This window comes from Gossypium hirsutum, chromosome D08 (assembly GCF_007990345.1).
Source record: "Gossypium hirsutum isolate 1008001.06 chromosome D08, Gossypium_hirsutum_v2.1, whole genome shotgun sequence".
NCBI lineage: Eukaryota > Viridiplantae > Streptophyta > Magnoliopsida > Malvales > Malvaceae > Gossypium > Gossypium hirsutum.
In genome coordinates, this window is record NC_053444.1 from 2,945,084 (window position 1) to 2,967,949 (window position 22,866).

General features: G+C 35.4%; 4 protein-coding genes across 7 annotated transcripts; 2 read left to right on the plus strand and 2 right to left on the minus strand.

Moving 5' to 3' along the window:
* The first annotated feature begins 1,035 nt into the window (after positions 1–1,035).
* Positions 1,036–7,636, plus strand: LOC107919802 (enhancer of mRNA-decapping protein 4). The gene is made up of 12 exons (XM_016849169.2): positions 1,036–2,015; positions 2,259–2,308; positions 2,385–2,541; positions 2,627–2,851; positions 3,047–3,175; positions 3,469–5,046; positions 5,443–5,802; positions 5,873–5,992; positions 6,123–6,293; positions 6,583–6,747; positions 6,891–7,016; positions 7,113–7,636. Exons 1-12 carry the CDS (start codon positions 1,341–1,343, stop codon positions 7,419–7,421), a joined length of 4,065 nt encoding a protein of 1,354 aa, XP_016704658.2. The 5' UTR covers positions 1,036–1,340; the 3' UTR covers positions 7,422–7,636.
* A 1,924-nt stretch (positions 7,637–9,560) lies between these two features.
* Positions 9,561–12,114, plus strand: LOC107919804 (ubiquitin-conjugating enzyme E2-17 kDa). The gene is made up of 5 exons (XM_016849171.2): positions 9,561–9,712; positions 10,216–10,340; positions 10,775–10,902; positions 11,396–11,500; positions 11,781–12,114. The coding sequence occupies exons 2-5, from the start codon at positions 10,271–10,273 to the stop codon at positions 11,922–11,924; spliced, it is 447 nt and encodes a 148-aa protein (XP_016704660.1). The 5' UTR covers positions 9,561–9,712; positions 10,216–10,270; the 3' UTR covers positions 11,925–12,114.
* Positions 12,115–13,584: 1,470 nt separating this feature from the next.
* On the minus strand, positions 13,585–14,160 carry LOC107919803 (PRA1 family protein G2). The gene has a single exon (XM_016849170.2). The coding sequence runs from the start codon at positions 14,158–14,160 to the stop codon at positions 13,585–13,587; it is 576 nt and encodes a 191-aa protein (XP_016704659.1).
* Positions 14,161–16,764: 2,604 nt separating this feature from the next.
* On the minus strand, positions 16,765–22,528 carry LOC107920088 (uncharacterized). 4 transcript variants are annotated; one of them, XM_016849608.2, is made up of 4 exons: positions 22,358–22,528; positions 21,314–21,623; positions 19,920–20,943; positions 16,765–19,716 (listed from the first exon to the last, which is right to left on the minus strand). In XM_016849608.2, exons 2-4 carry the CDS (start codon positions 21,451–21,453, stop codon positions 17,080–17,082), a joined length of 3,801 nt encoding a protein of 1,266 aa, XP_016705097.1. In that variant the 5' UTR covers positions 21,454–21,623; positions 22,358–22,528; the 3' UTR covers positions 16,765–17,079. The 4 variants fall into 4 exon arrangements, with proteins under 4 accessions (XP_016705097.1, XP_016705098.1, XP_016705096.1 ...); XM_016849609.2 differs by having other exon boundaries at positions 22,410–22,489; XM_016849607.2 differs by having other exon boundaries at positions 22,242–22,418.
* Positions 22,529–22,866: the final 338 nt, after the last annotated feature.

Genomic DNA, 22,866 nt, shown 5'->3' on the forward strand with positions numbered 1-22,866 from the left:
AAATGCGGTAAAATGATATTGACAGCTATAAAGTTTAAGAATTTTTTAACTTAATTAATATGAAAAAAAAGGACTAATTTTGTAAATATTTTGAGACGGTTTTACTCAAAATTTGATCTCGATTCGATCTAACCATTCTTTAAAGCTAACTCAACTTAGAATCCATTTTCAAAACAATACCTTGACCCTATCAAGTCGGATTCACTCGAAACATGTCAATTTCAAAAAATTTTGCCATCCTTAACTCTAGTATGCTTAAATGAAAAGAGTGCAAAAATAAAAAAATAAAAAATTCTATATTAATTCAAAAAACATTACATTATTTTTTTCAACTTCTAAGCATATAATTCTGGTCACATAAATAAATATATTATTTTAAAAATATTGCATAATTTAATTTAACGGAATTTTTTAATAAAATTATGGACTTTATTAAATCATAGATAAATTAAATTTTAGAGAATATAAAAAATAAAGGGTAAACTATATTAGTAAATTTATTTTTGGTCACCCAACTATTACTAAATTTGTTTTGGTCATCCAATTATTAAAAGTTACAAAATGATCACTTTGCTATTCAATTTTATCTTGTTCGATCACCTAACTATCTTGGATTCTTGGGTGTTCTCATTTTTACAATAGTCTGCCTGGTGACTAAAAGAGATAAAATTGAATAGTTGAAGCGATCATTTTATTACTTTGCATAGTTGGGTGACCAAAAAGGAAATTTACTAATAGTTGAGTGACTGTTTTGTAACTTTTCATAATTAGGTGGCAAAAGAAATACTAATAGTTGGGTACCTAGTGGTGTAGTTTACCCAAAAATAAAAAGTAAATTTCAAATGTATAAAAAGCACAAGGACTTTGGACAAAATTAAACCTTTTAAAATTTCTTTTTCCAAACCCAGATCCAAAATCTTGAAACTAGAGATCTGGTGTCTTTAATTGTATTTGATTCATGGTTTATATACCCAAAAGAGAAATTAAAATTGAATTTGGTCTATTTTAAATTAAACCTCGTTAATCCATCAATCAGATCAATTTAGCCTCTCTAAATTTTCTCTATTTGCCCCAAAAGGCCCAATTTCTCCTTCTTCCCCATCTCTTCACTTTACAATTTTCCAAGTCACCCATCATTCGGAAAAAAAAACAAGAATTTCAGATTCAGAGCGCACTTCGCCTCTTCTTCTACTGTTATTGTTCTCTCAAAATTCTTGGGTTTTTATTATTATTATTTTTCACTCAGATCCTTCATTTCTGGCCAAGGAAACAGATACCCAAGCTTCTTGATTGTGTAAAAAAGATCGTTGTAACCAAATAGATCGGTTTGTGTTTGTGAAATGGCTTCAACGGGGAACCCAAATCAAACCATCCCATTTGATGTGCAAAAATTCTTCAAACCCACAGTTTCTAACCCATCAAATTCCAACTTTCAACAACAAAATCTATCTTCTTCGCCATATCCTACACCTTCTCCTTACCCTTCACCTTCTCCACCTTTCTTTCACCCACAGTATCACCAATTCTACATGCCTCCTTCTTCTCCTACCCATGCTAATTACCAAGATTCCAAATCCCTTTCTTTCCCTTCACCCCCTCTTAGCCCTTACAATGCTGGCACCCAAATTCTTGCCCTTATTAACTCTTCCCCTCAAAACCCTGATTTCCCACCTCAAAATCAACCCCCTAAACTGCAGCAACCGCCTCACGCTGAGTTTTTGGGTTCTGGGGGTCCCAATGTAGGGCCTTCGAGGGTGCCGAGTTGTAAATTGCCTAAAGGAAGGCGGTTATCAGGCACTCAGGTGGGTTATGATATTGACACGAGGCTGTCCGGGGAGGTTCAGCCTCAGCTCGAAGTTACTCCCATAACCAAGTATGGGTCTGATCCTCAGCTGGTACTTGGAAGGCAGATTGCTGTTAATAAGTCTTACATTTGTTATGGGTTGAAAGGAGGCAGTATTAGGATTCTTAATTTAAACACTGCATTGAGGTCTTTGTTTCGTGGGCACACGCAGGTTTATCTCTTCTTTAACTTTGTTGACTGTTCTTTTAGTTGTTGTTATTGGATTGAAATAAATGTAGTAGTAGACAGCTTAGAGCTTTATGGTATTAAAGTGTATGAATACAATCTTGGCATGTTAAAGTATGAAAGAATTGTGCATTTTATTTCTGGCATCCCAAGCTTTGGGTGCGTAAGTTACTGCTTTTGGATGATTATGATTGTCTATTGATCCAACTGACGTTTTCATTTATCTCAGAGGATCACAGACATGGCCTTCTTTGCGGAGGATGTTCATCTTTTGGCTAGGTATTTGTCTTTCTTTAATTGGTTATTACACTTCCATTTTTCCCTTTTTGATTCTTGGTGATACACTTTTCTGCAGTGTGAGTCTAGAGGGAAGGATATTTGTTTGGAAGGTATCTGAAGGTCCAGATGAAGAAGAGAAACCGCAGATTACAGGGAAGATAGTTATTGCTGTTCAGATATTAGGCAATGAAGAATATGTAAATCCACGTATTTGTTGGCACCGGCACAAACAAGTAATGCAACTTCTTTAATGTTTTATCCATATTGAAAGGGCTATTACTATGTTGTTGCCAATGGTATTGCAATCTCATTTTGCAGGAAGTTTTGGTGGCTGGGATTGGAAAACACATTCTGAGAGTTGATACCATGAAAGTTGGGAAGAATGAAGTCTTCTCAACTGATGCACCTTCACCTCTCCAATGTCCTATAGACAAGTTGATTGATGGGATTCAGTTGGTTGGTAAACATGATGGAGAAGTTACTGATGTTTCAATGTGTCAGTGGATGATTACCCGTTTAGTGTCTGCTTCTACAGATGGCACGGTTTGTATTTTCATTTGCCATTTTGTTATATTGACTTGCAGATATCTATGTACTCTCTCTATGCTCCATTGTGGTATAGTCATGGAACCAAGATCTTGGTTTCTTGTTGTTTAGTGCTGGAATTTCATGTTGAATACATGGATATATGCAGTTATGTCAAGATTGCTGTACTTACTAGTTCATGTTATGCTACAGATAAAGATATGGGATGACCGCAAGTCAGTGCCACTAACAGTGTTGAGACCGCATGACGGCCAACCTGTTTATTCAGCTACATTCTTAACTGCTCCTCACCGACCAGATCATATTATACTCATAACAGGGGTAATGATTTTCATGTTCTCTATGTGTGCATCAAGCTTCTGCCTATTTGTTATTCACTGACTTGCTGATTTAAAGTTCATAGTTGTTCAAATTCTTATGATCTGTTGGTATGACATGCAAGTTTGTGCATTTACCTTTTAGGCTTTGGTCTATTTTAAATGGGGGTTTATTTATTTATTTTTAATTTAAGGACTATGTTTCTGCTTTACTTTTCCCTATGAGAATCTTGTTATTCCATGGAATATCCATTTATCTGATTCATCATATTTTACTCTTTTGACCTTTTTCTTTAGGGGCCCCTAAATCAAGAAATCAAAGTTTGGACATCAGCAAGTGAAGAGGGTTGGCTTCTTCCAAGCAATACTGAAAAATGGACTTGCACCCAGACATTGGAGTTGAAAAGTTCTGCTGAACCTCAAATGGAAGAAGCATTCTTCAATCAAGTTGTTGCATTATCGCAAGCTGGCCTTCTCTTACTTGCAAATGCTAAAAGAAATGCTATTTACGCTGTACACTTAGAATATGGTTCTTGTCCATCTGCATCACGCATGGATTACATGGCAGAGTTCACTGTCACTATGCCCATATTAAGTTTTACTGGGACAAGTGATCCTCCCGATGAACATATTGTTAAAATATATTGTGTACAGACACAGGCTATCCAGCAGTATGCTTTGGAGTTATGCCAGTGCATCCCACCACCACTGGAAAATATTGGCTTGGAGAAGTCAGATTCAAGCATTTCTCGTGACGCTATTAACACCGAAGGCTTTGATACTTTCAATCCATCTGGAAATAAACCTTCTGACTTACCCCTTTATACTTCAGTTCCCAAACCAAGTGCACGAGTAAGTAGCTCTGAAAATTTAACTGCAGCGAGGTATCCTTCAAGCCCCCATTCTATTGAGGCAAATACTGCACAAGAGCTAAACACTTCGAATATTGATCCCAAGCCTGCTTCTTCTGCTTTGGCTTCAACGGCAAGCGATGCTGATATTGTATGTGTTGCATCACCACCAACAGTTCCTCCTAGTCCTAGGTTATCTAGGAAACCCTCTGGTTTTCATAACTATGAGGATTATCCAGTTGACAGACAAATGGACACTGTTCGATCGAATTTGTCTGGTCTGCATTCATCAGAAGATGGTTCAAGGAATGATGACAAGAAAATGGTATCAGATGACAAATCTGGTGCATATACTCCGCCTATCATTTTCAAGCATCCAACTCATCTTGTGACCCCATCTGAGATATTGATGGCTGCAACATCTTCTGAAACTACTAATGTCAATGAGGGAAAGAGTGAAGGCGAGGTGCACATTCAGGATGTGGTTGTCAATAATGATGCACGCAATGCTGAGTTGGAGGTAAAAGTGGTGGGTGAAGCAAGATCATCTCAGAACAATGAATTTGGTTCCCATGGAGACTCCCAAAATCGAAATTTGGAAAATAGAGAGAAATTCTTTTGCTCCCAGGCTTCAGATCTTGGTATTCAGATGTCGAGGGAGAGCAGTGCGATATCCAGGGATGCTTACGTTGTTGATGAATCTCAGCAAGCGGATGGTGTTGGTGCATCAGGGTCGTATGTGAAGCCTAATATTGCTGAGGAAGAAATCAATGATTCCAGAAAGGATCTTTCTGGAAAGGGTTTGGAATCAGCCATACCTTCTACATATCAACAATCACCAACATCAGGTGCAAAAGGGAAGAAGCATAAAGGGAAAGGTTCTCAGGCATCTGCTCACACTTCCCCTTCTTCAAGTGCTTTCAATTCTGCAGATTCTACCACTGAACCAGGAGCAAATTCCAATCTCCCCTCAGCTGCTGCTGCATTTCCTCAAATAGCGGCTATGCAAGATATGCTTAATCAGGTGATTGCTAGAGAAAGAAATAAAAAAAAATGGTTATACCTGTATGCTTCTGTTGTATGCTCATTTCTGTTGCGTGTTAATAGTTAAATATGCTAGGGAAATGTATAGATATAACAAAGCTTATCCTTGAGTATCCTCAAATAGTCTCTAAAGTTTTCATTTGTGTTTATAATCATTGATCATTTCATAATTTTGGATAAAAATCAACCCAGGTGCATTTATTCATTTATTTAAAGGTTCACCTCGATGACTATATGCTTATCACATTTTCACCTATTGTTCCTTTGATGTATTTTGCCTAGCAATATGTTAGCTTTCTTTTCTAAACAAATGTGGTTTAAAACTTTTTGCTGCACCGTTACGGTATCTTGACTGTGGTTTCAATCATTCTTGCAGCTAATTACTACACAAAAGGAAATGCAGAAACAAATGTCAAATATTGTCAACCAACCAGTTACAAAAGAAGGAAGAAGACTAGAGGCTGCTCTAGGACGGAGTATTGAAAAAGCTCTTAAGGCCAATACTGATGCTCTATGGGCTCGTTTTCAGGAAGAAAATGCAAAAAATGAGAAGCTGCTTCGAGAACATACACACCAGATAACTAGCTTGATCACTAATTTTATGAACAAGGATTTGGCAGTAATGTTGGACAAAGTAGTCAAGAAGGAATTAGCTGGAGTTGGACCAGCTGTTATTCGTACCATTACTCCAGCAATAGAGAAAACCGTAACTTCAGTAATCAATGAGTCCTTCCAGGTTAGACTTTTAAAATCTTGTTCTTTTGCTGGAAAGCTTAATGGAATCTAACTAGTCCTTTGTATGACAGAGAGGGGTCGGAGATAAAGCAGTGAATCAACTAGAAAAGTCTGTTAATTCGAAACTCGAAGCTATAGTTGCCAGGCAAATTCAAGCCCAGTTTCAAACTTCTGGCAAGCAAGCACTCCAGGTATGCACAAGTTCACTGTATTTGGTAATAGCTATAGGCGGATATTTTCTTTCTCTTGTTATGAGATCAAATTAGTGTCATTCGGTATGTTCCAGGCAATTTCTGGTTATTAATTTATCATTTCTTTTAGGAGGCTTTGAGGACTAGTGTGGAAGCTCTAGTGGTCCCTGCTTTTGAGATTTCATGCAAAGCCCTGTTTGAGCAAGTAGATTCTGCGTTTCAGAAAGGGATGGTTGAGCATACCAATGCTGCTCAGCAACAGTTAGAGTCTGCAAGTTCTTCTTTGGCAATTACTTTAAGGGTATATTTTTTCTCACATTTACTATTTAACTGAAGGCTGGTGATTTGTGTTTTTTTCCAAGATTTATAACTTGTGGAGCATTAGACGTTGAATGACTTAGTGAGGAACTAAGGATTATTGTTTGTTTGTGATGTTTTTGTTTTTGGCCATTTGAGGTAATATGCATTAAAGCATGCAATATTATTTGTTGCTACAGAGCACTTGTTTGATCGTGTGTGTCAGTTATTTGACTGCTTTTTGAAAGTACTTTCTGTGTCATTTTCTCCTTTGAAATCTCTTTTAATTGCAGGATGCCATAAACTCCGCTTCATCAATTGCTAAAACCTTAAGTGGGGAATTTGCTGAAGGGCAACGGAAACTTTTAGCAATTGCAGCTGCTGGAGCTAACTCAAATGCTGCAACTTCATTTTCTTCCCAACTTAGCAATGGACCTTTAGGTGGTCTGCATGACAAGGTATGTTTGTTTCGCACATTTAATGCCTGCATTAAACATGATTGCCAAAGTCAAATCTGGCTATTAAGTATCACTTCTTTTATAGGTGTTTCAGTTGGTTCCTAGCTAGTTTAATCTCTCAAATGAATTCCTATCCCTCTCAGGTTGTTGTGCCCATGGATCCCACAAAAGAGCTATCAAAGTTGTTATCTGAAGGCAAATACGAAGAAGCGTTCACAATTGCGCTGCAAAGAAGTGACCTCTCTATTGTTTCTTGGTTATGTTCACAGGTAAGCAAAAATGTCTTGAATTTACTATTTGAATTTCTAGTTAAAACTTGAAGCCTTGGCATTAGGTAAGAAATTATTCTTTTTTCCTTTTACTAGGTTGATCTACGTACGATTCTGTCAACTGCACCTTTTCCTTTGAGCCAAGGAGTGCTGCTCTCCCTCTTGCAGCAGTTGGCATGCGACATCAACAAGGACACTCCACGAAAACTCACATGGATGGTGGACGTGGCCACAGCTATCAACCCAGGTGACCAAATGATTGCGGTGCATGTGCGACCAATCTTTCAGGAAGTCTACAAGAGAGTGCATGAAATAAGTAGCTCGCCATTGCTTACAGGTGCAGACCATGCGAGTATCCGTGCTCTCATTTATGTCATCAACTATGTTTTAATGACTTGTAAATGAAGAAAACACATGAGGATTTTGGGAGTCACAGTTAAGTTTGTACAAGTTTCTGGTTGTTTTCATGTAAGGACCCTCTGCTCTGCTTTGCTTTGCATTATCAGGACAGTTGGGGAGAGGGGGTCCTGATTTTGTTATCCATAGATATTTTGAAACTGTACGAATTAATGAAGTATTTCTCAGAAAGAAAGGGAAACAAAACGTTAAGACATTGATTACATACATTACATACGCAATTATATACATAACTAGGCAGTGAAAAGTTTGACCGAGGAGAGGCGATGCGATTCAATCACCATTGCCTCTGCACACCATAGCTAGAACACATGGAACAACACCCTCTGGCACCCAAGATGGTATCAAAGAAACAATCGAACTTTTCGGATATGGTTGTGTAGAATATGCAATTAGCAGGTTAATAGTAGGGAAGGACTTGAAAACGCTGAATATATCTTATTTCGTCTCCAGGATCAGTCGAATGATTATTGTAAAGTATTTCTGAAAAAATGAAGGCTTTATGGGAATTCACTAGGAGTTAAAGGGAGAGAAATTGTAGAGAGCTTGGAAGGGGCTTAGCCAATTAATAAAGTAGTAGAGGAATAGTTTGAGGGAGTGACACTTATGCCTTATGCCACATGTTCTCCTATGATTAGTGAGCTTGTTATTCAAAGTTTGTTTTTTATTAAGTAGCTATGTGATTTGTCGTGATGGGATTGTAGGGTATGTTAGTATTACGTGACAGCAATCATATTCAACTAATTGACCTTGGTGTGGACTTAGTCTTAGGTGGGCGTGAAGGTTGGTGGAGCACTTTGGTAGTTTTCTGTGAGACTTCTTCACTTGGTGGAGGCTTGGGATATATGTAACAATCTTGCATATTCAAGAGATTTTGACGGCTTTCATCCACAGTCTCTCATTGAAGAGATTTTGACGGAATCTAAGAACTAATGTACCAGTTTTAAGTTATTGATAGTGGGAGCCTTTTTGTGAAGGTTTAATTTGGCTCCAAGGGGCATTGTTACGGCATGATCTCCCTAATCGGAGGTGTGCATGCCAGTGATCTAGTGCGGCTTCTCCTCCGATCTCCGACATCGGGTACTCTCTCAATCTTCTCCGACAGCCAGGGTAACTGCAACCAGGGTTTCTTCTAGGGCTAATCCTTGGTGCTTTTAGGTCCCTTGTACGTTTTCATATTTAATTCTTTTTTTGACTTTGTTGGGCCTTCATGTTGTACCCAATTTATTCCTTGAATGCAATTTTTCGTTGAAAAAAATTGTCCATAACCCTGAATAAATTTAATTAAGATAAAATTAAATATTTTCTATATTTATTATATCAATTTTAAGGTCGATGTTCAAGGTTCGTGTATCAAATAATGACCCTTTTCTTAATACACGATTCCTAATATTATTCTATTAAAAAATAAAATTTCCTACTATTATTCATAACACTTTCAAACACTTCAATTACAAGATAATACATGCTTAAACGCGTTTAAATTCATATCTTCTTTAGCTTAACTAGCTTTTAATGTTACATGCATTGCACGTGATTTTATGCGTTTAATATTTAATTACTTTTCTAAATATTTTTTTAAATTATAATAATTAACGTGAAATAATATTTCTTATTTGAATTATTGAATATAATTAAAACATATTATCTTATCATTTCAAATATTATAATAAAAAAATTTCAAATCATAATTAAAACATTATTTAACATATTTCAACCAACAACATGGTTTTACTTTAGGTAATTAATGTAAAATAATATTATTCAAAACAATAACTGATTAACATAATTAACTCTAATATATTAATAGTAATTAAGATATTTAGAATTTTATTCAAGTAATAATTCTATTGTAAATCAATAAAATGAATACAAATTTTTAAAATAAAATTAGCACAATATTTTAAAATAATAATTATAAATTAAATATATAATTATCACCATCTCTATTTTAAAATATAAAATTTATAATTATAGAATTATAGACTGATCGGCTAACACAATATTTTAAAAAGGAAAAAAGAAAATGAATTGAAAGGAGTTAAAAAAGGCCGCGTGGCAGAGAATCGTCGCCACCTTTCTCTTTCTCCTTTTGTTTGTATTACAATTTTTATTTTATTTTATTTTATTTTATAATAAATGCTACCAAATCCTAATTCCAAAGCACCAATTTCGTCATTCACCAACAAATATATGTGTATATATATATATATTCTTCTTCTTCTACTGCTCCACTTATTCCCATACGCCACGCCCAACTCTACAACGCCAAATTCAAGGTTCCTCTCTCTCTCTCTCTTTCCCCCCCCCCCTCTTAGATTCATATTTTTATCTTATTTTTTTCAAGATTTAACTTAGTTTCTTCACTTTTTATATATGAGATTTTCTCGGTTTATTTTCCCTCTGTTATGTTGACGTTTCAATTTACTAGTATTTTCTTCGGGTTTTTTTTCCCCTCATCGTTTCGTAATCTGATTATGATGGATCGGCGTTTAACGTTTTCTCTCTCTCTTTTTTAATTATTTTTAAATAACTAAGCTGTTTAATCTAATCTCATGTTTTTTTTCATCGTTTTTTAAGTGCCTCCACACTAGATTTTCACTTGCCACCGCTTCATCAGTAATTTTATCCTGAAAATTTTAGGATAAGGTTGAAAATCTCGTATTAGGTTTTCTGTTGACCGGGTTGACTATGAATTAATTTAGAAAAGGGATTTTTTTGTTGCTGTGGTTGTTGATTTAGATCTTTGATTATTTTAATCCAATATTGATTTTTGCTGCAGTTTACCAACCTTATTGTTTATTTGTTCGAGACTTGGCGAGTTTTTTTGAATCCCCATGGCTTCAAAGCGGATTAATAAGGAGTTGAAAGATCTGCAGAAGGACCCTCCTGCATCTTGCAGTGCTGGTCTGTGTTTACTTTTTGAATCACTCAATTTGTTGAATTTATGTCTTTATATGGTATTCTTTGATAGTTTACTTGAAGATCCGCTGATAATTTGATATATATAATATAGTTGATTTAAGGTGTCTATTTTAATTTGTTTCCACTATGAAAGTGTGGAGATATTTTTTATTAACATATCCAAAAACCCTAACAACGGCCAGTGGCTGATAATTCGATTATATTATAGTAGTGTTGGTTTAAGGTGTCAGTTTTAATTTGATTCTGCTTTGAAAGTGGCAACTGGTTCTTGTTTTTAGATACATAAGAGATATTTTGATTAATATATCCAAAAACCCTAATAATTGTCAGTGGTGTAGAAGAGAACACGGTCAGATTGTACCTTTTCATGATATTTATTATTATTATTGTTTAAATAATATTTTGCTTGTATACAGGCCCTGTTGGTGACGATATGTTCCACTGGCAAGCAACAATTATGGGCCCAGCAGACAGTCCTTTTGCTGGAGGACTATTTCTTGTTTCCATTCACTTCCCCCCAGACTATCCATTCAAGCCTCCCAAGGTAATTTTTAAAAAAATAAAAGTGCAAATATGTTCTATCATGTGTATATACCTAAGTATGTATGTATGTATGTATGTATGTTTGCGGGTTATTGGTGTTTGGGATAAAGCTAGATACACTGTAATAATCACGTTCGGGGAGTTTTATTATTTAAAATATGCTAAAAATGGGCCTTGTAATGGTGTCCATGTTTCAACCCTGTTTTGGTTTTTGCGTCTTCAAACACTGGTTCACTGAAGTTTAAATGAATGCCTTGAACATGTATTAGAAAAGCCTTTTTGTTTGTGTTTGTTATCTTGTTGCTATGATCCAATCTATGTGCCTTTGATTTTTTTACTTCAAAAGTGTAGCTTATTAATTGCTATATCTATAGCTTATTTTGGTTACTGAAGTTGGCGTATTTATGTATTTATGTATATGTTATATACTACATCGGAAAAACTAGGTGTTTCGTTCGAGTTATTCTTGAGCTGATTGTCGTCTTTATGCTAAGGTTTCTTTCCGAACAAAGGTTTTCCATCCAAACATCAACAGCAATGGAAGCATCTGTCTTGACATTCTCAAGGAGCAGTGGAGCCCTGCCCTTACCATATCCAAGGTAAATATACTTATGCCTCGTTTGGTTATGTAGTGCATTAACACAAGGAAAACGCCTCATAAACTTGGTATTAGAAGGATGAGTAAAAACTGCGAAGCATTAATGTAATCCCTATCATGAAATCCTCATGAGTCACAAGCAGACAACAGTAATTACCATCAAAATACGATTCAAGCCCGAACATGGAACATTATTATTAACCAACACCTATTTAGGTGTCTTCTGTTAAGGAATCTTGTTCTTAATAACTTGCAAAATGTGTGTTATGTACCCATTGCAGGTGCTGCTTTCAATATGCTCACTTCTCACAGATCCAAATCCTGATGACCCTCTGGTGCCTGAGATTGCTCACATGTATAAGACTGATAGAGCCAAATATGAGAGCACTGCTCGCTCATGGACTCAGAAATATGCAATGAATTAAGGGTCGGTCAGGCTTAGGATGCTATGTTTGATACCTATTACTAAATAATATTAGTAATAACTTTTTTCGTTTGGATACTTTGATAAAGTGGTGGTGTGGTGTAATAAGCTCTAAAGTCTTTCAGAGGGTAATTTTTTTTCCAATCAAGTTACTTAAAAATTACTATTATAAATATATTCGATAGTTCGTATATTTGTGTCATATTCGTCTTATATTTATATATAATAAAAATAAATACATATATTATTTAATTTGGTTTTAATTATATAATAAAGTATGAATATAAAAACCAATGCTTAAAAAGTTTCTCAGAAACTAGGATCAAATAAGAAAGACAATGCATCCTGCCTTTCAATTGAAAAATATCAACTGTAGCCTACATTGACAGATGATGAGATGAAATTACAATGGGTATACTTGAGATATTGGTAAATGAGTTTAACTTAAAAATAAATGTTGAATTTAGCTCGAGTTTGAATCTAATAATATAAGGTCTTAAACTTGGCTTGATTACGTACATAGGCACAAGAGATGGGCATTGTTCCCTGGTGTCTATATGTCACCAAGAGTCACTAACCGGAGTCACTAACCGGTAAACACGAAACCTCGAGAGAACTCAACTTGGTAAGATGACTTTTCTTCACCCATCACCACCATTCTCATGCGGAACTGGAGGGGGTTCACAATCTGATCATGTACAGAGTAGTTTGTTATCCATCCAGCGCCGGACGTTTTCCGTGCAAAAGCTCTTCCCCGGAATTGCGACAGATTCGTTGGCTTACGCGTTCGAAATCCAAACTTGGCTTGCTTCCGTAAGAGGCTTAAGTCAAAGGTGGAGCTTCTGGGAATTGCTTCCATTGTTGCAGATAGAGGCAAGCACTTTACATGGTGAGAGTCACGAGATAACTGGCAGAATCATCTGCTCGGTCACATTGCAAGCAAAGCTTGAAAGTAAGTGTGGGCAAGGAAAGATTTTGTTCAAGGATACGAGGATATACCCTATTTCCTTCCGAGCTCTTAAATTGAAGAAGATACTGACATTAGGACAGGTCTTCTTTTTCGATACAAACCCATGGCAATAGCAACAATATTAATTAAACTAATACTCAATCGAAACAATATCTATATGAATCGAGTCAAACTTTCTTGTGAGAAGAGAGGAGATACTGGACGTCGAAACTTACTTATTTTGCAAATGCTGATCCTCTCCTATCAAGATTACATTATCAATTTGGAACTGGTTGAGCGCTCAGAAATGGGAAGAAAATCAAGCTGAATTTCAACTAAAATCTCAACAGAAAAAAGTTTCAGGTTTTGCTCAACAATGTATGAAAAGCTCAATCTCAATCTCAGTAAATTTCAACCGACCATGTGTGAATCCCCAAAGTAAAAAGAAAATCCGATTCAATTCGATCAAACCCAGAAAGAAAAAGAAATGGAAGAATATGAAGAAAACAACAATTTTGATCTCAGTTTAACTGCTGTAGTAAACAGATTACAATACTATGATGCAAAGCTTGAACACAAAACTTCAAAAAGAATCAGACAAACTTCAAATTTCAAATCAATGGAAAAAAAAATGAAAAATCAAAGCAAACCTCTCAATTCCGACTCTTTGACCCACAATTTTGAATTAAAAATGAGAAGAAATTTTAAATTTCTACAAATTTGTAGTAGTCGATGGAGCAGAGCGGACCAATCCTGTGGACACGGCGTCGTTTTCATCGAGGAAGAGTCCATCGGAGTTTCTAAGAAGAGCGTGGACGCCGCAGACGAGGACCCCAATCCCTAACCCTAAGGACAAATTTTGAAATACTCCGCAAATCCAGACGGCCAGCACAGAAAGGAAAGCTAAAACTAGCAGCACGAAGCGATCGTTGACACTGTGGCCCCATAACACGAGTGGATCCTCCCGAAAAAAGTAGAGGAGGAACCAAAGAGCGAAAACGGCCGAGCAGAGGAGGAGGGAAAGTGGAGAACCGATGAGTGAGAAGGCGGATGTGGCGGCGATCACCACGGCATAATTGGCGCGAAAATAATGCATGTTAGCGGAAGCGTGAGATAGAAAAGAGTGGGGACGGGAGAAAGATTGGGAACCGGAGCCCAAGAGCTGAGGCCAGGGGCGGAGGTGCCGGGAGAGGGTGACGGAAAGATTGTGAAGGGAGCGGGAGAGGACGTCAGAAGCTGAGATAGGGATGGTGGTGTACGTGGCGGATGTTGATTGGTGGTTCTCCATCTCGTCGTTATTTCGAAGTCCAGTATGTTTTTTGTTTGGTTTTTATTTTTTGACCTCCGACGAGAAGAAAAGAGACGAGAAGATACGAAAACGAGACGAGACAAGCCAGCAACCACTAACTTTTGCGTTCAAAAGTCCAAAGCTGAAAATGTCGGACGGCTTTTGTTTGGTTTTATCGTAGTTGTGATGTTCAGTTGGGTATGACATGCGAGTATATTTCTAATCTTATTTTTTCTTTATTTTATTTATTTATTACCATCTACAGCAGAGCAGTCAAAGTTAACTAAAGCACCCCAACAATGAGCTATAAAAAATCATTTTAGTCCATTTTAAGCCTCTTTCCACTCTTGAACTTATGATTTTGTTAAATTTATCTTTTAAAAACTAATTGATATAAAAAAATTTGTACGAAACAAAGACGACATATCATTCTATACCTAATTTTAAACCATAAACCTTGAACTCTAAATCCTAGACCTTGGTCTTTGGACTTTAAATCGTAAATCTTGGGTCCAAGGTAAGATCTAGGATTCTAAGATACAAAGCCTAGAGTCTAGAGTTCATGAGTTATGATAAAAAATATTACCAAAATGATGTGTAATGACATAGAAAAAGACGTTGAAATGACGCTAAATAATTGGCAAATGATACATGACGATGTGACGTCTTTGTTTCATATAATTATTTCCTAATTAACATTTGTTAACTTTATTAACGTAGCATACATGTGGATCGCCATGTGAACATTAGCAATTAATTAATTTTTTTAAAATTTTAAATTTAAAAATTATTAAAAGAGTATAAAAATTAATTAATTGTTAACATAACATACACGTAAACTTCCACGTGAATGTCATGTCAACAAAGTTAAAAGACTAATTTTTCTATCCATTTTTGGGTGATTTAAGAAACCATGCAAGTTCAACGATAAAAGAGGCGAAAAATTAAATAAAGAATTAAAATGACTTTTTCTTTATAAAATTGAAAGACCAAATAAATCATTATACCTAAATTTAATTGCATGTATTTCGATCTCATCTCTAATATTATCTAACACTTTCTTCTTCTTTTTCATTTATTTATTTTTATAATTTACTTTTATCAATTTTTATGTATCTTTTTACGTTTTTATTTTTTAAAATTTTCATAATTTCTTGAAAATGTTTATAAAGTTTTTAAAAAAACAAAAAAACCATTTCTTAACTTGACATATAAAATAAAATAAAATAAAATAATATTAATTATGAAATGAAATATTCGTTGGTTTCCATGACTGCAATTTCGAAGTGTTCAATTAAAGCAAAAGAAAAGAAGAAAAAATAGAAAATTAAATTTACAAAAATTATAAATGTTGACGACTAAACGTGATTATGATTTAATATTTTAAAAGAAAAAAAGTATTACTTAAATGATTAAAACTAAATAATTTGAAAAGTAAAGATACCGATTTTAAGGAAATAAAATAGGACTAAATTAATATAAATCGATAAATACAATGACTATCCTTTGAATTTAACCTTAAACTTCTATTTATATGTAAAATTTAAGGGTGAAAGCTAGAGTTGTCATTTTTGTTAAATGTAATTATTATTATTATTATTATTATTATATAAAATTATATTTTATTATTTTTAACGAGTAATATGATCAAGCTGAAAAAAAATACAATTACCATTGCAGCTAGAGGTGAGCTTTCGATCAACTCGAGTGAAAAAATTTCTAATTAATCAAGTTGATGAGTCCTATTTTATCATCCTAACTAGATTTGAATTTTTTTTCAAATCGAGTCGAGTGAAATGAAATTCGAGTCGAGTCGAGTTGAATCAAGTGAAATTGTTCAAGGATTAAATTAAAAAATTAAACATGTCAAATTAAAATCTTGTTACAGTATAACTAATTTCATGTTAGAGCACATAAATTTGAAACCATATATATTTGAAAATTTTTTCAAAGCAAAATAATAATAAAATACTTTAGTATGATAAACTCAAATAATTAATTAACTTATTTAGATCCTAAAATTATTATTCTAGACAGTTTTTAATTTTTTTAATTTTCTTTATATATTTTTTAGAATTTTTAAAAAAAATATTTTTGAAATTTTTATAAATATTTTGAATCTTTTAAAATTATTCTGAATTTTCTTTTTAATTTTTGTTGTGAAAGAGATCAATTTGTTCATTTTTAAACTTGACAGGGACCAAAAAGGTATTTATACCAATCTGTTATTTGAATTATTCCAGTTATTCGAATTGTAAAATTCAACTCAAGACTTGAATTACTTATTAGAGTTGACTCAAATAATTCGATTAACTCGAAATTCGATTTTTTTCGATTTTTAATTTTGCTTACCCCTAATTGCAGTGGTTCGAAGTGGTTTAATTCAATGATTTTTATTTTTTAAAAATGTTTTAAATTATTTTTACTAATTTAAATATAAAATGTTTAATTTTATATTATAAAAATTATAAATTAAACTTTAAAAAAGAAATCCTTTTTTTCCTCAACAATAGCAAAACTGATCTCAGAGAAGTAAAGCAGTTCCATAAAAAAAAGGAAAATAAATAAAATTCTTTGTATGATCTATAGAAACACCCAACTCCATTGCCTTTTAAAGTGTGTCAATTTTATTCAAAGATTGCTTATACATATATATATATATGTGTGTGTGTATGTATACTATTCATCCAAGACTTGCTTGAGCAAAAGAATAAAAAAAGCTGCATAAAGTTTGCCCAACAATAAGTGAATTAAAAAGACTATAAATACAATCTCTAAAATCTCTCAATTGTTGTTCCAACTTGCAACCAAAATCCATTACATCAAACTGCCATCATTTTCAATCCCCCGAAAAAGAAGCTCGAGTTTCAGACTCGATAGCAAGTTTGATACGAAAAAATGAGCCGATACGCGGACCATCTAAGACAAATTGGGAGCATAGTATATGAAATGACTTGTTCCCATGAAAGAACTTGAAGTGATTCCATGGAAGTTGTTATTTTGTATCACTACTGGATACCTGTGGTTTGCAATACTATGATTTCGATCTAATGGCTTTGATATGCCATGTGTGTCCCCCGAGACTTCAGACCGTTTTGCAATGTCAGTTGTCTTGTTCGATTCAATTTTGGGATCATCATCGATGACAATGACTTCTTTACTGCAAACAATAGATTCCTCGCTCCTATCTTTGCAGTCTAGAGTTGAAACTTTCTCCATATTGCATCTTGCAGTTGGAAGTAGCTTGTATGGCTCCATAGAGGTAGTGAAACTGTGATGCCTATGCTCGTCGAGGAACAAGCCAACCGGAAGTTGTAGAGTTGTTTGTGGTGGGGTTGCGAGAGTGGCACGGTTTCTATAGCCATTTGTCAAGTAGGCGTCAAAAGTTCGCTCCACCAAATCATTTGGATTCTGATTGAAGATCATAGAACATGGACGCATTGCATGATGGAAGGGCATCTCGTCTTGATTCCGGTTATCACTCTGGGCACATGGCCGGCCTTGACCAAGTGGCATAGATGCTTCTTCCTCCTTGTCAACCACCATTAAGTTCTTCCCCATTAGCCTGAGAACGGGATTAGATGAGGATGGACTAGCAGAATCACATACACCGTGACCAGAAAGCTTGACACCACCATCGGGGCATCCTTTAAAAGGGATGGGACCTAAAGGAGGTTTCATGACAGGGAGAACCATTTGTTCAGATCCTAGTTCTGCATTACTTGTCAGAGAAAATGTTTCTGGTCTTGCCGCCAAATTATTGGGACCGAAACCTGGATTGGCACCATTTTGCGTTCTGATGGCAGGCACCATCATCGAAGCCATTGTTCGTCGCCTTAGTAGCTGTGACTCATGATAATTTAGAGCAAAACCTTGGAAGGATCTCTCTTTTGTTTGGCAACAGCATGGTTGATCATCATTTTTGGAAAAGAAAGGCTTCTTTTCAATAGATATTCGAGGGACCTGAAATTTCTCTCCTTCAAAAGTTCTTTCCTGTCCCGGGCTTGTATGTTCCACAGCAACACCATTCTCAACTAAGGTGTCAGACTTGGCAGTAGAGTAGCCAGATCTATCCGTTTCCATAGCTGCAGGAGCACCAAGAAATGCTAATGGTTCTTCATACTTCAAATCGAACCTGGCTTCCATAGAATTAGAGATTGTTGACAATACGGATAGGGGTGAATCTGATGAGTCCCCATCTACCAAATCAAGCTGATCTCGAGAGGATCGAATCTGGTTGGCTGTTGATGCATTTCCTTGAAAATCATCAGAGCCCATATCTCTAGGACTTGGCAAAAACGATCCTGGCGGACCAGGAATAAGTATTGGATCAACCTCAAGAAATGAGTTGCTTTGTGCCACATCAGAATCTAATTCTCCTACATTAGCAGCTTGTCCAATTATATTGAGACCAACTTCAGCACAAAATATATTTGGTTTATCAACAAGATTTCGCTCAGTAGGAAATACTAGTCCTTCACCCCCACACAAAGGGCCGGTGTAATCTTCATTAGTTTGAAAAGAATCAGATATTTTATTGGGAATATTACTCAGTTTGCCAGGCTTGGTTCCTAGTGACCGACTCAAACTAGTAATCGTCTCCTCAACAGATTCCAAACCATCAAGTTTATCCAGAATATCCTCACTGCCTCCAGTAGAAGAATACATGTTCTCTGTCTCATCATGATAATAAGAGTGAGGTTCCGATGGTAGTTCTTCAGTAATCTCGTTCCCCTCACGTTGATTTTTAGCATCATCATGCACCAATTTACATTCTTGATCTGCCTCATAATCCCGAGCTATTGCCTCATCTATTTCTGCCATAAAATGAAGTCGATTCTCCCTTGTTGAATGTTTCTTAACCAAGTTAGAACCAGATTCAATCATTGATGACCTGCTGCTAGCAGATATCTTTTTCTTTTGCAAGGAAAAGCTGAAGCATTTGGGTGCGGAAAACTGATGACTAATAGTTGTTGTAGTATCAGCGATAGGCGAATCAGGATTACTATTTGCATCAATATCAACCATCATTTCACTCAACGAAGATGTGCAATTTTCGTTAGAGTTCAAAGATCTCATTGTATGGTCATCATCTAGACAGGGACGGTCTTCGCTGATTGACTGTTTTGCATTTTGCTCACGTTGGTGAAGCGGCTTCTCCACCTTGTTTTGCATGCTGGCTTGAAACAAGGCACTCCTTACTCTCTTCATTCCCAAAGAACGCTCCTTTCTACAGATAACCAGTGCTTCATAAACAGGCTTTTCTATCCTCGCACATTTCCTAGGAGAAGAAAATGGGTTTTTAGAAGAATGTTTTAACTTGCGAACACAATTTCTCTCCATAACACGACCACCTTCATGAGATTGATCACTCTGAAACCGCAAGTCCCCAGTTTTCTCTTGATTATTAGGCTTCCTTGAAAGACCTTCTTGTTTATAGCACACACTTTCCTTAAAGTTTCTAGTATCATTGGATTTTATTTGCTTCGACACACACAGTTCCACACTCTTGCAACTGTCTTCTTCTTCACGATATCCTTCTCGACCTCCAACTATCTGTTTAAGAACAGTATAGCAACAAATTACCAAACATTGAATCCTTCAATATATCACAAAATATTTGCATTAAAATATGAAAAGCTAAAATTTGCTGAGTAGATACCATAGTCACTGCATGCAAAATTTATAACCACAAGCTATAAAATCATGGAGAGCATTCAACAACTAAGAGAAGACCATATAGAGAAAGAGATGTGTACCATTGAAGAAGGGGTCTTATGAGAGCAATTTTTTCTGCATTGAGGAGCATCCTCATGTTTGAGATACTTGTGATGTTTTAGGGCATGACACCTTTTCTTTTTGCTTCCTTTACCTATTTTCAAAGACTTGTAAGATGGTCCAAGATCATCACCATGTTTTGACACTGGTGGCAATGGAACCAGCACTGGCACATCGTTAACTTTCGATAAAATCCGAAGCTTGGTGCCATTAGCATCAACATAAACAGCACCTAAATCGACAGTACCCTCACCATTATTTTGGGAATTTGTTCTTTTCTTTTTCCCTTCATCACACATTTCAAGTCCTTCAAAGTCAGAGATGTTTGAAGCAAGGGCCCAGCTTCTACCATTCCTCCTATCAAGCTCTTCTAATGTGTAGGATTTAGCAGTAGCATATACATCTACCAACAGTTTTGTTTTCCTTGGTTTAATTTTATGCCTTGTAAGCTTAGAATCCACTGTCCATTTGGGAGTTGACTCAACAGAAAGGCACTGGTCCATATGAGCATTCAAAGTGGTATTAGAAGAAGAAGAAAATGATTTACAAACAGGGCAAACTTTCGAACCCATTGATTCCGATACCACGGAACAATTTGAAGCAATATCTTCGGTAGAGCTACAATCAGAATGACCACCAAATTTCACTATCAACCTGCACTTCTTGCCTGATGGTTTAGTTGTTTTTTCAGTCTTTTGAGACTTCAAAGCAACAACAGCTTTAACTTGGGCTGATGATCCTTCTTCCACTGAAATGGATTGCTTGTCAACGAGAACCGAGTCTATATCATATGAATCTAGTACCCCATGATGGGTTGATCTTTGCTTCTCAATTGGATTGGTTTCGACCACATGTGTCTCTTTGGGTTGGTTTCTCACAATATCAAGATGCTGAAATGGTGGCAATGGATCCTTCATGCCATGTTTCAAAACAAGTTGTAAACTTTCTGAAGAAAAAGGCCAATTCTTGTTGATATCCTTGCTCCGGCCATTGAACACGTAATCTCTACAAAAAAAAGTCAAAATTATCTCTGTTGTTAGTAACCAGCCAATCAGAAAAACAAAAACCCAAGATTCAACAATCTATGTATATATATATGTAAAACTAAACACCCAAAATACAAAAAAGAAATAAAGAAAACTATTTGTTGTACAAAGGTAGCAACTTTGGTCCAAGATGAAATTTCATGTACAAATAAGAAAAAGTTAAGGTCCCGAGAGACCAAAATAGGGGACAAGATTCGGCGATGTGTCAATATAAACATTGAGCTCTGGATCTGACCCAACAAAAGTCATTTTAAGATGAGAGATCAAAGAAAAGAGTGTTGGAATAAATACCCATCAATGGATTATCAAAATAAAGTTATGAAATTTACCTTATGGAGAAATTGGGGAGTGGGTTCTTATGATGATGATGATCAAGAGATGGCTGCTTCAGCAGATCTACCTCATCATCACTACCAGTGAATTGGGGAGAACATGAAGGATCTGATGAAGGGTTTTCAATGGATAACATTTGATGAAAAAGCTAATCTCTTGTTGTACTGTTTACACAACAGTCACCACAACAACAAGAAGAAGCACACTGATTGTGATACTGTCCTTATAATCAACACTGTCATTTATCTTCAACATAACATTACCTTTCTCTCTTCATCTTTGATTGGGTCTTCATCCATATTTAGCCTGCCATTAAATAGGACAAGAAAAAAAAAACGTTATTTTATGTGATGGAAAGGGTATGAATTTGAAGCATGATTCTGGGTTTTTGATTGATCAAAGTGAAAGTAAAGAAAAAATAAAATTTGTTACTCAGTTTATGTAGGGAAACGTTATTTTATGTGGGGTTAACTCACAAAAGAACAAACAGAAAATCCATAAATTTGAGGAGATGCCATTGGTTACCAAATTCTCTACATCAAACAGATTATCAAAATTCCATTAAAAAAAGCACAAATTGTTTGATAATATATGAAAACTTTGAAGCTAAAACGAGAATTTTTACAGGGCTAGAAACCATAATCAAATAACAGTTTGAAAGAACATAAAGGGCATCTAGTTTAGATCCATGGGGTCGAGAAACATTAAGAGTTGAAGAAACCCAGAAACTAAGAAGAAGAAAAAAAATGGCGAAATCATTTATGAAATAAGGAAAGCTAAGCTTAGCTTCAACATTGAACGTACAAACAAGGCAAAGAAAAAAAAATAGCAAAGAATAGAGATGCAGAAGAGTCCCAGAATTAGAAACAACGAGATGGAAGATTAAAGATTTAAGATTAAACTTATACAATCACAAAAGCAAACCTTGGGTGTTTTAGAGTAGATGAAGAAAGAGCAAAAACAAGAAGGAAAAAGTTGGAGGAATGGACTCAGTGTTTTAGGGTTGAAAGAGAGACGAAGAGCAAGCACAACCCACTTACACACATTCATCAAAAGGGCAAAAAAGGGGGGGCAAATGGGGGCAACACCAACCTTTAATCTGTGTGAAAATGCAAATGCAAATGTTTTTTAAAGTCAAGGGAGAGAAAGAAAAAAGTAAGAGAGAGAGAGGAAGGGTGTGTTTTTTTCTGCAAAATACACGAAGCTGTCCTATCATATACCTACCCTATCCTACCCTACTATTACTGCAACCTTTCCTTTCTCTTCCATGGGATAAATTACAAACAAAGTCACTAAATTATTAGTGAGTTTTCATTTTAGTCACTCAATTTTAAAAAGTTACAAAATAGTCATTAAATTATTTGAAAATTTTTATTTAAGTCATTGGGTTGTTAAAATCACTTTTCTATGACGTTCTACTGCTTGCACTAATTGAAATTTCTCCTTTCCATTATTTTTTACAGTTCAATTTTTTTTATGAAACAACTTTGAACGTCACAAAATTGTGAACTGAATCTAAACAACTTTTTTCTCTGATCTCTGACACTAA

What these genes read in the sequence shown, in the direction of transcription:
- LOC107919802 (XM_016849169.2), top strand. Translation starts at nt 1,341, where the DNA reads ATGGCTTCAACGGGGAACCCAAATCAAACCATCCCATTTGATGTGCAA. An exon ending in ATATTATACTCATAACAGGG is followed by an intron (nt 3,176 to 3,468) that starts GTAATGATTTTC and finishes CTTTTTCTTTAG; the next exon opens with GGGCCCCTAAATCAAGAAAT. An exon ending in CTTTGGCAATTACTTTAAGG is followed by an intron (nt 6,294 to 6,582) that starts GTATATTTTTTC and finishes TTTTAATTGCAG; the next exon opens with GATGCCATAAACTCCGCTTC.
- LOC107919804 (XM_016849171.2), top strand. Translation starts at nt 10,271, where the DNA reads ATGGCTTCAAAGCGGATTAATAAGGAGTTGAAAGATCTGCAGAAGGAC. An exon ending in TCCTGCATCTTGCAGTGCTG is followed by an intron (nt 10,341 to 10,774) that starts GTCTGTGTTTAC and finishes GCTTGTATACAG; the next exon opens with GCCCTGTTGGTGACGATATG. An exon ending in CTGCCCTTACCATATCCAAG is followed by an intron (nt 11,501 to 11,780) that starts GTAAATATACTT and finishes TACCCATTGCAG; the next exon opens with GTGCTGCTTTCAATATGCTC.
- LOC107919803 (XM_016849170.2), bottom strand. Translation starts at nt 14,160, where the DNA reads ATGGAGAACCACCAATCAACATCCGCCACGTACACCACCATCCCTATC.
- LOC107920088 (XM_016849608.2), bottom strand. Translation starts at nt 21,453, where the DNA reads ATGTTATCCATTGAAAACCCTTCATCAGATCCTTCATGTTCTCCCCAA. An exon ending in CTCCCCAATTTCTCCATAAG is followed by an intron (nt 20,944 to 21,313) that starts GTAAATTTCATA and finishes TTTTTTTTGTAG; the next exon opens with AGATTACGTGTTCAATGGCC. An exon ending in ATAAGACCCCTTCTTCAATG is followed by an intron (nt 19,717 to 19,919) that starts GTACACATCTCT and finishes GTTCTTAAACAG; the next exon opens with ATAGTTGGAGGTCGAGAAGG.